At 42.1% G+C, this 13,862-nt stretch overlaps 1 protein-coding gene across 7 annotated transcripts in view; it reads left to right on the forward strand.

Moving 5' to 3' along the window:
- kcc (solute carrier family 12 member kcc) overlaps positions 1–13,862 on the forward strand; it is a 436,470-nt gene that overhangs the window by 402,769 nt on the left and 19,839 nt on the right. For all 7 annotated transcript variants that reach the window (XM_065424384.1, XM_065424386.1, XM_065424383.1 and 4 more), the window contains 3 exons: positions 7,286–7,377; positions 7,622–7,729; positions 7,813–7,869. In XM_065424384.1, coding sequence (XP_065280456.1) covers positions 7,286–7,377; positions 7,622–7,729; positions 7,813–7,869 — 257 coding nt within the window. The remainder of the gene's footprint in view (positions 1–7,285; positions 7,378–7,621; positions 7,730–7,812; positions 7,870–13,862) is intronic.

Here is a 13,862-nt window from a genome sequence, read left to right on the forward strand (position 1 = left end):
GGGCAAACTGGCAGATGTCTCAAGGCTCGCTTACGAGAGCACTCAAACGATGTTGATAAACTGGCAGTAACCGGTCATCTTGCTGCACGCTGCATGCGCTGCGGCTGCAAATTTTTGTTTAAGGAGGCTAGAGTGATGAGCCGGTGTTCTGATCAACTGACAAGGGATATTGTAGGAGGGTTTGAAATGAACAGAAACAAAGATTGCGTGAGCTGCCCATCTGTCGCGTTGTCAGGGAAGGAGATACTGTTCTTGTCACAGTAGTGGTGGCTTGTTACGCTGTTAGGTGATCTCTGATGCTGTGGTGACGTTACACTCCCCTTCCGTCTTTTATTGTATGGTGATATATATATATATATATACTGTGACCCAGTGCAATAAAGCATCAGTTGTTAGTAGCACTGTGTACTGTGTGCCTGCTCTCATGTCCTGTGTTTCTTTGCACTAAAAGCTATTGACATGCAATATCATCTAGCCCACCAGTCTGTTTTGTTGAACTAAATCTCATGCGCGCAAGGGTGGAAAAGGGGAGGAAGTGCGCTGTCTTCAGTCACGCACAAGGCACATGGGGGAGAGGGGGGGTGTTCTACTTTGGCAGCTGCTGCATATGCCACAGATGCACATGCCTTATCTTAAAAGTGATCTGCGATGGGGACAGAGTCTAGGTGCGATAAGGGCAGATAGTTTTGTGTGTACTGTGTTCTTTCCTCCTAGTTCGCATTAAATCAAGAGGCAGGACAAAGGTAAATTTCCTCGCTGCTGTTGCCGCACTTCCTCACTCCAGCATTTTGACAGCAAGCTTCCGTGGTCATAGAGTGAGATGTGTTCATGTTTGCTTGTGCGCGCAATACACCATGCTTGTTAATTTAGTTAGTAAGCAAATGTTTACAAATTTATACGGCTGATAAAATTACTATCCTTACTTCATATAGCTGTCTACTAATTTGTTATTGCAATTGAGGCTTCGCCTTTTGGGTGAAACTGAGACTTTATTTTACAAATTACAGCTATTTTACGCAACGAGAAAAGCAGCCTACAGTAGCAGTCTCCATGAAAATGTGAGCTGCTTTCTTCCTTCAGGTGGGTGGGGTAAATTATCGGGTGCAAAATACATTCTACTTGAGCTGCACACACCATATTTCAGTACTGAAGGCACTAGGTAGTCAAGCAGTTCTGTACAAAGACCAGCAAAAAATAATGTATTTGAATCCATACATTAAAAGTAAGATGCCAAAAAAATCACATGATGAAACCAAGGCAAACCTGAAATCACATGGCTGCGCAATTTACAGCAATATTTCATCTGTTATCTGGGTATGCTGACAGAAAGCCTACATGTGTGTGCCACATGCAGCCTGCTTAGCCGTTGGTGAACAAAGTCTGAGAAGTGGGGAGGAAATTACGCCCATAGAGGAGGGTCTATCTGTATGAGGCAAGTGAATGGGGCTAGTGCATTCACTCTAATCAAATGGCTGGTTTGCATGTTTTTGTTATATCTGATGTAGAGTGTCATCGAACACAAATTCCGAAGGCTGTGCTACTGTCATTCATAAGAGCTGAATGTTCACTGTGAGCCAATTATAATCGGGCTTGACTGTATCACAGCACATTCGATGTTACACTGGAACAATTTTTACTGTTTTTCATGTATAAAAACAGACATAAGCGAGTGTTATTAAACATACATTCATTTGTTGCTTGCTAACTCAGTGATGCTTCTTGAACTTTTTAGTATGTAAGCAGACATCACACCTGATACATTCTGTTCCGGACCTTATTCATTTGCTGTGCTCTTATTTTCTGTCATCTGCAGCCATGAAACTCCAAAATATGTCAGTATTCATGCCTAAGTGCCTCTTTTATGCGATTTCATTTCATTTATTATCCCCTAAGGGATTCAAAGTACTACATTAAAAAGAAGAATGGCAAAACATTGGGGCATATGTGAACTGCTTAAAGAAGTAGTGACTCAATTTTTGTTCCTTCTTTCTCTTATTCATTGTAAATGTTGGCTCACTAATCACAGTATGAAGCCCCAATTCCTCTGATATGGAACAAATAATTAACCTTGTCCTTTAATGTGACCAGCTCAAGACATGCCAAATGCACCTTGGCTTCATGCCACAGATGACATTGCAACAATCGGAACTGATGATCGCATTGTATCACAAATTGTGCACACAAACTAGTGAACTTGGTATAATTGGTGCACCACACTGTGATTGTTCCATCCAAAACTGAGTAGATTAAGCCATCTCAATTCCCAAATCAACCCTTGCCTCTTGTTTCACTCAGCACATATTCACATTGAACATGGGAGTGAGAAGTGACCTCGGACAGGGAGGAAGTGAGGAGATGCTCCATGCTCTCAGAGAAGCACCAGCAGACAACCCGCTATTGCAGGATTGTCGTTCATGGAATACAAAAAAGCCTGAAGTTGGGTGGAGGGAGAGAGTGATTTGGTGGCATGGGATTTGATGCAAATTCAAAATCATTTAAGGCACACCGAGTTTTTGGCAGCGCGATATGGTCTAAAGCCATTGCAGGGCTGCTTGCAGTGGTTTGTGATACCATGTGATTACCATCTCTAATTACCATGATGTCAGCTATGGCATGATACCATGTTGAACCTCACATTTTTTAACTGGTTGCATTTGTTAGGGTATGCCCTGCGTGCGGCTAGGGCTGAAGGCGAACTCCAGATCTAGCCAACACATTCGTTTCGTAGTGCTCACGAACTCATAGTGCAGGTAATCGCAGCTACAATTTTATGAATTTGATTGTACAAATTAGGCAAGTAGTGGTGTCAGCTCTAACAACTGAATGGAACCAAAAGAGTATGCATGGAATTGAAAAAGAGATGCAGTTTTGTGCGAAAGGTGAAGCATCGATTGCGATAGCAAATTATGAGACAGCCATTCGAAGTAAGGATAGTACTTTTATAAGACCTAATAAACTTGTAAACATTCACTTGCTAACTAAATTAATAAGCATGGTGTCAGCGCGCACAGCAGACATGAACACATCACACTCAATGACTGCGAATACTTGCTGTCAAAACGCTGGCGCAAGTGTTTTGACAGCGAAGCAAGCGCGGCAGTAGCTGCGAGTGAAGTGACATTTGTGCTGTCTATAGCTTCAATGCAAAGTGAGCGCCGAGGACACACAGCACGCACAAAGCTACGAGCCGCTGATGTACCTAGACTCTGCGTGAGAGGAGATGGCACGCTTCCTCTTCGCATTTGTCCTTTCTACATGGGCAAGATTAAGCTGTGATCGTCAGATCCCCTCGTACGCTTTCACTCACACATACAGCGTAGGGCGCGTGGCGACTGTGTTATCACCCTTGGACATTATACAAAACCTCACAGCAACGCCAACAGCAGAAATGCGCTTGGAGTGGCCATATAATTATCAATAAAAAGAAAATATTGGCATAACTTTAATATATAGGAATACAGCAGCGTGGATTAAAGGAGCAAATCTATCTATCTGTCTATCTAGAGCTTTACGCCAACCCAGTGGTCCAAGTTGTCTACCACCTTGAACCACTATAGGTATGTGCTTGTTGTTTTGGGGCCATTGGGGTCGTTCAGTTATCATCATTCCTGCTTCGTGATTACTCTTGCCATGGCGGTGGCATCATGCCTTTTACGCTGACCCAGTTACTCAAGTTGTCTAATTGCTTGGACCACTAGGAATGTGCTCGTGGTCATGATGCCGTCGTTGTCGTGCAGTCATTGTGAAGTAGTTGTCACACCACCGTCATGATGCCATTGTGGTCATTCCATCATTGTCACTCAAACTTTGTCATGCCATCATCGTTATGCCATTGCCATCTACAGGCTTCGTGACAGTCGTCATCACATCACTGCCGTCATACACTCATCGTCATCCCATTGACCTCATAATGTTGTCTTGCCAACATCATCATTGTGTCGTCGTCATGCAATCATGGTCATGCATTTGTTGTGATACTGTCGTCGTGATGCTGTCATGGTCGTTCCATTGTCATAATTCTAAATTCACCATTCGACTCTCAACATGCCGTCATTGTGATACCATTGTTGTCATGCCGTCATTGTCACACTGTCATTTTGTCATTGTCATCACTTCAGTAACGTCATCCCATTGTTTTTATACCGCCTTCGTTGAACTGCCATCATGTCTTTTTTGTCATTCTATCGATATCATGCTGTCATCATTCAATTGTGATTATGCTGCCACCATTGTGGTCATGCATCCATTTTCATACGTTCACCATCATGCCGTCGTGGTCGTGCTATTGTCATCATTTCAGCTTCATCATCCGGTTGCCATCATGCCATTGTCATCATACTCTCATCATTATCCCATTGTCTACATGTTGTCGTCATGCTGTCGTTGGTATACTATTGTCATCATTTAAGAATCATTATCTCATTATCGTCTTGCCATTGTTGTCATACCTCCTTTGTCGTTCCATCGTCGTCACTGTGTAGGCGTCATACAGTCGTCGTCATGCCGACATACTCCTGGGCAACCTAGGCAAGCGAGTGCCATAGCAAAGTGGGATGATACTGGAGTATTTTGCATATAGCCGAAGCAACGGGAATCTCAGAATGACTACAGATGTTAAATAAGCATGACATTAGAAATATGGTAAGTTGCTATACAGTGCTGGAATGCTAATCACTTTTCCATTGACAGTCATCCCGAGATTAGTTCTGCCGTAATTTTTTTCTGCTTGTTTAATTTGACCCGCCAGGTAATTTGATCAACAGACGCCAACTGCAGGCACTAATACAAATTGCCAATAAATATACCTAATGCAAATTCCTATTAAACTGACAGGAAACTAATCAAAAATGTTACTAGCTCGCCATGGTGGCTTAGCAGCTATGGTGTTGTGCTGCTACGCATGAGGTTGCGAGATCAAATCCCGGCCGCAGCGGCCGCATTTTGATTGGAGCGAAATGCACAAACGCCTGTGTCCCCTACATTGGGAGCATGTTAAAGATCCCCTGCTGGTCAGAAGTAATCCGGAGTCCCCCACTACGGCGTGCCATGTAATCAAATAATGGTTTTGGCACATAAAACTCAGGATTCAAAGAATTGTACTAGAGTAATATAAGCTCCTATCAGACTAATAAATATATTATGCATCAAATACATGAATTTCTTAGACTACTACAAATATATATTGGAATTTTCACCAGAATTAAAAAGGATGATGATGATCATGATGACTGCAATTACTGAATTAGTAGCTATCTATTAAAGAAAACTAAGGCAGAAAAATTTTGTCTCAGCAGTTTTAAGAAAATTCCAATTAAACCTACTGAATGTTATTGTTACAATATTTTGATTTGGGCTAGTTTGTTTATCTTCGAACCTTAAGCTTGAAACAGCACGAAAGATTGATGGAAAAATGAGGAAAGGACAGAGCACTCGATACCAGCTGAAATTTTTTAGGATATTAGGAAAAACCAATATACAAGGGACGTTCTAAAAGTAAGTTCCGCCATTTTCTTTTTTTAAATATAAGATGGTACACCAAGTGAAACAAACGATTGCCATAAGAATCCACGCCCATTACCGGTTCAACAATGGAAGGAGCATCAGTGGAGGAGGAATGACGCATTGCTCGGAGCGCCGAAGAAGAGAGAATAGCAGCAAACCGGTGTGCCCGAGGTTATGGCCACAATGTTATGGGACACGAAAGGTGTGATTCTGCTTCATTTCCTCCACGAAGGGACCATCCATGTGGCACGCTACTGCGACACCCTCACACCCTCACCGAATTCAGGCCCACCATTCAACGAAAGAGACCAGGGCTCTTTAGTGAAGGTGTTGTGCTCTTGGACCACAACGCAAAACCACGCACAGCAAGGCTCACACAAGATCAGATTGGTCGCTTTGTATGGGAGAGATTAGATCACCCAGCCAACAGCCTCAATCTTGCCCCATCAAACTTTCACCTGTTCCCTGCATTGAAAGCCGCACTCTCGGGATGTTACTTAGAAAATAATATAGAGGTAGAGCAGGCTGTGTGACAATCCCTTGCATTGCAGGGCACTGAGTTTAGCTGAGTGGTTTCTTCAAACTGATTGCACGCTACGACAAATGTCTCAATGTAGGTGGCGACTATGTGGAAAAATGGTGCAAGGTGTACAGTTCATGATGCCAGGGTGCATTCTTTTTTTTGCACTAAAGTATCAGTGTGAAAATAAATGATGAAACTTACTTTTGGAATGTCCCTCGTATTTTCACATTTCACATATTTTCACACACACACACAAAGAAAATGGAGAGCTAATGTGTGTACAATACAAAGTGTTATTTGTAAACAGGGCAATCATGTGGTTTTTGCAGTAATTGCAGTAATTTATCATGACAAATAAAAAAAAAGACATAATTTCCTTCTGTCCTTGAGTTAATTTACTGGGGCAGCAGATGGAAATAAAACCCCACAATTGCTATGTGCTGTTGTACGAATGTTGCTCATTGATCCCAATCTTTTGCAGTTTCCTCCACTTTTGTGCAAACCTTGTTAAACTCATCCAAGCCTTTTGCAGTTTCCTTCAGTCTTTCAAATCTTGTTTAATCTGCACCTTCTATCCACTGTCTTGTTACTATATGCTATCTTACAGTACATCTATGCATGATAAGGCTATATGTGCACTGTTTATTTGTTCTTGCGAAATTTTTAACAAGCATATACAGCATGAGTCAAACAAATGACAGGTCACTCGATCCCTGCTATTTTTCAACCTAAATTTGTATTTTAGACTACCAAAAGATTAGGATGTAAACTTCTGTCACAGGAATGGCTGGCGTGAAGTGTGAACATACAAATGGACAGGACCATGCAAACCTAGTTATTAGCTCATAACAGCTCTCGCAGTAAAGTTACACCACATTAATACATAGAGCACAATAAACACGAGCGCTCACATAGGCTTCTAGTTAGTTTACGACTCATTAAAAATATTGCTCTGCTGACTCCCTTTTTTCCACGTTCTGCTTCTTCTGTCCCCCTCTCACAGTTAAGGAATGTTTTCTTTAGACAAGAAAGGTTCCTTTCTTGCACCTTGATCTTTGCTGGCTTTTTTCATTAAGTAAAAGTGTACTGGGAAATGCTCAGTCATATGTGCAGCAGCAAGCTTGTGTAGTGGCTTGGTGCATTTAAACATAACATCTTTGAGGTTACAGATGCCTTGGAGCAACTTCATTTCTTTCTTTCTTGAAGTGCCTTTGTTTATTAATGTCTGTTGCCTTGACCAAGCACACAATGCACTTGTAGAGCTTGAAGACAACAGCATTCAAATGAAGAAAGACCTGGCCATGTTCCTCTACCACCTGAGAATAGATGCAGAAGTGGAAGTTGTGGAAATGGTATTTCAAAGCATCAGTTCTGTCTTGCTATTCGCTGTGCCCATTTCCATGAAAAGTTGGCTATCATATGCTGATTTCTGCATCGCAATCACATTTGCACAGTCTTATTCAACAGTATGTACCTGATAAGCATGTGGGTAAATTATCAGTATCATTGTATTCATTGTATACTCCATCATTCTTTGGAGCAACTGCAATTATATTGTCTCTTTGCTTAGAATGGTCACTTCTGTTTTATTTGCAGAATGACAGTGACATCTCGGCATACACCTATGAAAGAACACTAATGATGGAGCAGCGTACAGAGATGCTCAAGCATATGAGGCTGAGCAGGCGAGAAACCTTGAGCATGGTAATTTGCTCTGACTGATTTTTGTGCATGGCACCAATTTTCTAAAAATATTTTGCAACTGTTTTTCTTTTTTTGTTGAACAGATTCAAACGATTGTGGATCATCACCACAATCCCCTCCAGAACCATACTAGTTCAAAGGTAAGCACCTCATCGGATTTCTTAAGAAGCATGAGCATTGAAAGTTTATCACCAGATTGTGAGAGGCTTATCTGTGTAGCCACTTTGTGCTTGAGACACTATAAATTAATTAATAGGCTTAAATAACTTTTTTTTACTGTGCTTTTGTTATTCTTGTAATCCGCTTAAAGACTGAAAAATAACGAAAGCTTCAGTACATTCACCGCATTCACTATAACACTTGCAATATGCAAGCCTTGTCTGCGGCACTCTCCGGGTCAACCTGGTGGTGCTAACATTCGACGTGCTCAAGAATAAAGTGGAAAGGGCTTGTCACATCTGGCAATGCACATGAACTTCAGTGTTTCCCATAATCTGCAGTGCTTCCCATAATCTGCAGTGCTTCCCATAATCTGCTTTCTGTAGATGTGGTGTGCCTTATCATAAAGTGATAATAGGTACACTGGCCTATCCGGAAATGTGACTTTCTGTGCTTAATGCAGTGTGCTTCATCATGGCAAACCGCTGTTCTTTGGTCGGCCATTGTTTCATGATTTCACAATATAGGACTACCGCATCCAAAGGAAACAGATGATTGAAAGCACAGGGCTATTAATGTGTATTGCTAGAAAGACAAAGCTCATTCCATTTTATTGTCAAGCATGTCACACGTTAGCACCACCAGCTTGACCTGGAGAGTGCTCCAGCCACAGCCTGTGCATTGCAACTGTTGAATGTGACAGTAGATCAGGCTTATACACATTACAGAAAAAAAAAAACGCTTACAGTTACACTTACTTCTTTCAAAAATTTAGTTTATTACAGTTACCAATTACTGTCCCACAAATGTAATTGAGCAATTGCTAAAAAGTAGTTGATTACTTTCCTCCCTATTTTATTAATTACCAATTAATGCCCCACAAAAGTAATTGAGCAATTGCTAAACAGTAGTTGATTAAATTACCATTACTTTCTTCTCTATTTTATTAATATTACAAAGATACAGTAAACAGAACGAGCATGCCGGGCTTCTTCAATGTGTCCTTTGCAGCCCTTCAGACGTTTATCTGCACTAAGAATTGCTAAAATTTTCTTCAATAATCTTCCCTCGTTTTCTTGTGAAGACATCTGCAGTGACCTTGAAAACTCTCTCAGAGTGCGCGCTGGTGAGAAGGTCTGTCTTGTAACGTACGAATACCTTGCTAACAAGATTCTGGTTACTCAATGCCACGATGCTCAGGTCTAGGTCCTGTGTGAAGCGAACCACTTCATTTTTGCTAAGGCTACGGTAAGGCACCCGCAATAGGACAAGTGAAAAGCTGAAAAACTATGAATAGGTGATTATCTGGCATCAACATCCGAAGTGGTCATCACTGTATAGAAACGCTGTTTTAATCTGTTGGCCATCATCTGGTGGACCTCCTACCGGTGCCCTTTACTCGCTAGCCATTTAGACTAATTATAATGTACGCCAGCAAATGCTCATGTTCTTTGAAAAGGTGGATAAATTTGTAATGTAATGAAATATAAAGCTGCATATTACTCAGCCCTAGAATACTGTTCATGCGTTACAAACACATAATAGGTGTACACGCATCAGAGTTGTGTACATATCAAACAGATAGAAAGATATGCTAAAACAGCCAAGAACTTCTGTCTGTATCAGAGAAGTCGTAGGCAGCACTGAGCAAATAATTGAGTAGCAGCTCTTATCGCTTATGAAGGCTGCTTAAAGTGCCTCCAGGAAAGAAAGAGAGAGAACCTATTATTAGAGAAAAGCTCAGAGGTCGGACTAGAGAGGTGTGCAATTCTGCAACCCTGCCATGTTCATGTTATGGAGCTATAGCTGCAGGACGCTGATTTTTGGAAGGAGGTAACCCATGCTCATGTTTTCATCTTCAGACACTGTAGTTTGCACTAAATTTAAGTGCTCAATGCTGCGTCACCTGTTATAGCTTGTTTTGTCAAAAACGTAATTGGGTGCATGTAACTGGCCACTGAAAAAAAGTACAGTCGCCGACCGTTTATTTGGACCTCATGGGGACTGCAGAAATGTCCGAATAAACTGTTGTCTGAAAAAGCAGATTAAGAAAAAAAAAGAAATCCTTTATTTCTATGCACTTATTCAGGCTCGGCAGTAGGCTTGAAGAAATCATGAATCCGCCGTTGCACGCTGTTCCGTTTACGCGCAATCAGGTAAGCCTGAATCTCGGAGAGGGTCGTACAGTCACTATAGGCGGCTGAAAGCACAGTCACTGCTTGTACACGCTCCGCATGCGACGGCAACATAGCACATGGTGCATCATCTTCCGACTCAGAGTCATCGTCTGGCGGTGCAGCAGAAACCTGATGAATGATCTCGCCGTCGTCAAGTTCTGCACATGTCAGTGCAGCAGTGTCAGCACCTGTGAAACTGTCAAATGAGACAGTGTCCAGAACCACTGCGCAGGTCTCGGCAGAAAATTTTCGGCGTCAGTAGGGTGCACATCAGAAGGCGACAAATCCTAGGCCTCCTGGCACCCGCCTGCCGGCATTCCCCAGCACAGTCTGCGCGGGCACTGTCAGCGCCATTAGACACTTGATGCAATGTTTCCATATGCCACGTTGCATCACCGCAACCTAGACACAGCACACAAAGTAAACATCACCACAGACCGATACCGGTCGCACAAACGAAAAACGTGGCCTACTCGCAGCGTCATGCATGAAGAAAGAAAGAAATCAGCTACTGGATTGTCTTGACATGGCTTACTAAGCTGAGACCAGAACTGCTGTAGCAATTCTATCGAACCAGGCAGAAACGATGATGATGAGCGGGGATTTGCAGTAGCCACTTCGTGGGGCTGGGGTGGCTAGAATGGGGAGGTGTGAAGACCGGCCCCTGAAGGCTGGCCCCAAAACGCGTTCCTGCTGTGTGATAGCGCTGCGGGCAGGGGCGCCGTAGTTTCTCGCACCGTCTGTATACCTTTGGACAGGCAAATGATTTGTCACGCTTTAGTTTTTCCGCTTCAATGCTTTCGATGCTGACAAGTATTTTTTTTTCAGCCTTGTAGAAATTTTATGGAGTGTTTCACTGCTCTCATTGCACGTTGAAACTGTGAGCACCGACCGCGCAACCGATACAGCGAGGAGGGCTTTTGCATCCACCTTTTGCCGAGGTTGGCGCACTTATGCCTTGCCGAAAGTACAGTTCATAGGAATCCAATTATTGTAAAGCTAAATCATTTCAGACTAAAGAAAACATTCTTGCTTGCGGCCGCCAACTGAAAGGAACTGACTACGCTATCAGAGAAGATTTTGCCCCCTCTACTCGCCACGCGCGCTCCAAATTAGTCTAGTTCATATGCTCTCAAAAATGTGCCTTTAAGCTTTCCATTGATGAACTTCACGTAGGCAGTAAGTCATATTTTTATGACACTGCAACCGATACTGTCCTAGAATGCATGAACCCTCCTGCATTAGTACCTGCCACTTATCAGTCGCATGACAAGGCCGAGGCATGCACCAAATAACACAGACTAAACAACAAAGGTCGTTCAAGCAACCGTTCATCTTTGTTAGTAGATGTAAACATTGGTTTCACGAACATCAGAAGCGTAATTCTGAAAAGTGAGCAGCTACACGGTTTTATCGACGCAGACTTACTTCTTCTCACCGAGACATGGCTGACTGACAACATCAAAGATTAGGAAGTTTTCACCTTGAATCAGAATTTCATGCTATACCATCATGACCGAAAAGATAGGGAAGGAGGCGGCCTCCTTGTAGCAGTCAATAACAACCTATCGTCCTCACTCATCTTCCATGATTCCAATTTAGAACTAACATGGCGCTTTGTGTACATAATTCCACAGTTAAATCAGTTGTATATGGCATTTGCTATAGACCACCGGACAGCCATCCACTTCTTTGTGACCACCTTCGCAATTCCTTTACAAACATAAAAGATAAATTCCTCAGTGCGCCTATTTTTCTTTTCGGGCATTTCAACTACCCTCACATCAATTGGGCCCTTTTTTCAGTAACTAATCAATCACCATTGAATGAATCCAAACAATTCCTAGACTTGGCGCTAGACTTCAACCTCCATCAAACAATAACCAGCCCCACTAGAGGAGATAACACAATTGATCTTTTACTCACCAGCTGCCCTGATGACATATCAAGTGTGACAATACTACCCAAGATTAGCGACCACAAACTTCTTCATATATCTCTCTCTATGCCACTAAAAAGAAGATCACCTAAAATAAATTAATCACAGACTATAATAGAGGAAACTTTGAACTAATCAATGATGAACTCACTCGCTTTTATGAACACTTTGAAAAGTCCTACGCAACCCGTTCTGTGAATGCTAATTGGGAACTCTATAAAATAAACATGTTGCTGAGCCTAAAAAACAAATATATGCCTACAATCATTATAAAGTCCGACTCAAATAACTCGTGCTTTAACAAACACTTAAAATCACTGCTTAACAGGAAAAAACGCCTCTACAGAACCGCCAAAAGCAAAAATAGTCCAGAAGCATGGGAACAACACCGCCTCTGTGAGACTGAATATACTAAAACATTAAACGAGGCCAAGGACAAATTCTTCTCAGCTGACCTGATTACAATGCTTCGCTCAAGCCCAAACAAATTCTGGTGTGTCATCTCCACGAAACAAGAAACTAACCAAATAAATTTCGTTGATGCAGATGATGAAGTAATAAGCCCTAATAATTGCACAGCAGCCCTAAATGAATTCTTCACGTCGGTATTCCACGTCCCTAATCCCTGCACTATGGAACCTTTACCTGGCTTCTTGGCAAAAACAATGCCTAAAGTGCAAATAAACCCAGATGGCGTATTTAATCTAATTCGCTCTCTTAAAATATCATCCTCAGGTGGCTGTGACAACATAAACACCAAATTACTTAAAAGCGCTCTAACTCTCTCTACTAAATTTTTGTACCTTAGATTTAATCAATCCTTAAACACAGGTAACGTGCCCGACGATTGGAAAAAAAGCAAAGGTAGTTCCCATTTTTAAAGCAGGAAGGCGGGATAACCCTACTAATTGCCGTCTGATCTCTCTAACCAGTGTCCCATCTAAGCTCCTTGAGCACATTATAGCATCTAACCTAATGGATTACCTAGAAGCAATCAATTTTTTTTACCCTTTACCATATGGTTTTCGTAAATGTCTCTGTCTTGCGAAACTCAACTAGCCAAATTTACGCACGACCTACTACTACACATGGATGATCACCTTCAAATAGATGTAGTATTCCTAGATTTTTCAAAGGCCTTTAATTGTGTGTCTCACAACCATCTCCTTGCAAAATTATCTTCCCTCGGTACCACACCAAGATTATCAAATGGAATGAAAGTTTTTGAACAGGACGCGTTCAGTTTACGTATGCTAACAATTTTCAGTCAACCTTTACCAGTGTGACTTCCGGTGTTCCCCAAGGCTCAGGTTTATCTCCTCTATAGTTTTTGATTTACATAAATGACCTTCCCACTAGCATATCAACAAAGCTGTGGCTTTTTGCAGACGATTGCGTTCTTTACAACCCCCTTCATATATCTAATGGCACAAGCGCCCTACAACACGACCTTGACACTATCGCTTCTTGGTGCGAAAAATGGCATATGCTTCTAAACCTCACTAAATGCAAAGTAATATCCTACATGCACAAATGCACCACCATACACCACACTTATCACATTAACTCTGTTCCTATTGACCACACGTGTACTTACAAATATCTAAAATGAAAGGCATTACCTCTGCATAGCTCTCAATCAGCTAGACAGAAAGCCGTTCACCTTGAACAAGATCTTTGGACCACAGCCTTGCATATCGCAGCTACAAAAGGCCACGAAAATAAAAGCGCTGCTGCGATATTTGAAAGCTACCGGACTGAGTCAGCATCTGTGATCCGAACTGAGTGACCGAATGATATCCCCAGTGGACTTTCTCTTCTTCTTTTAACCTTTCTGTCCCCCTTTCCCTTTCCCCAG

This window comes from Dermacentor albipictus, chromosome 1 (assembly GCF_038994185.2).
Source record: "Dermacentor albipictus isolate Rhodes 1998 colony chromosome 1, USDA_Dalb.pri_finalv2, whole genome shotgun sequence".
Taxonomy (NCBI): Eukaryota; Metazoa; Arthropoda; class Arachnida; order Ixodida; family Ixodidae; genus Dermacentor; species Dermacentor albipictus.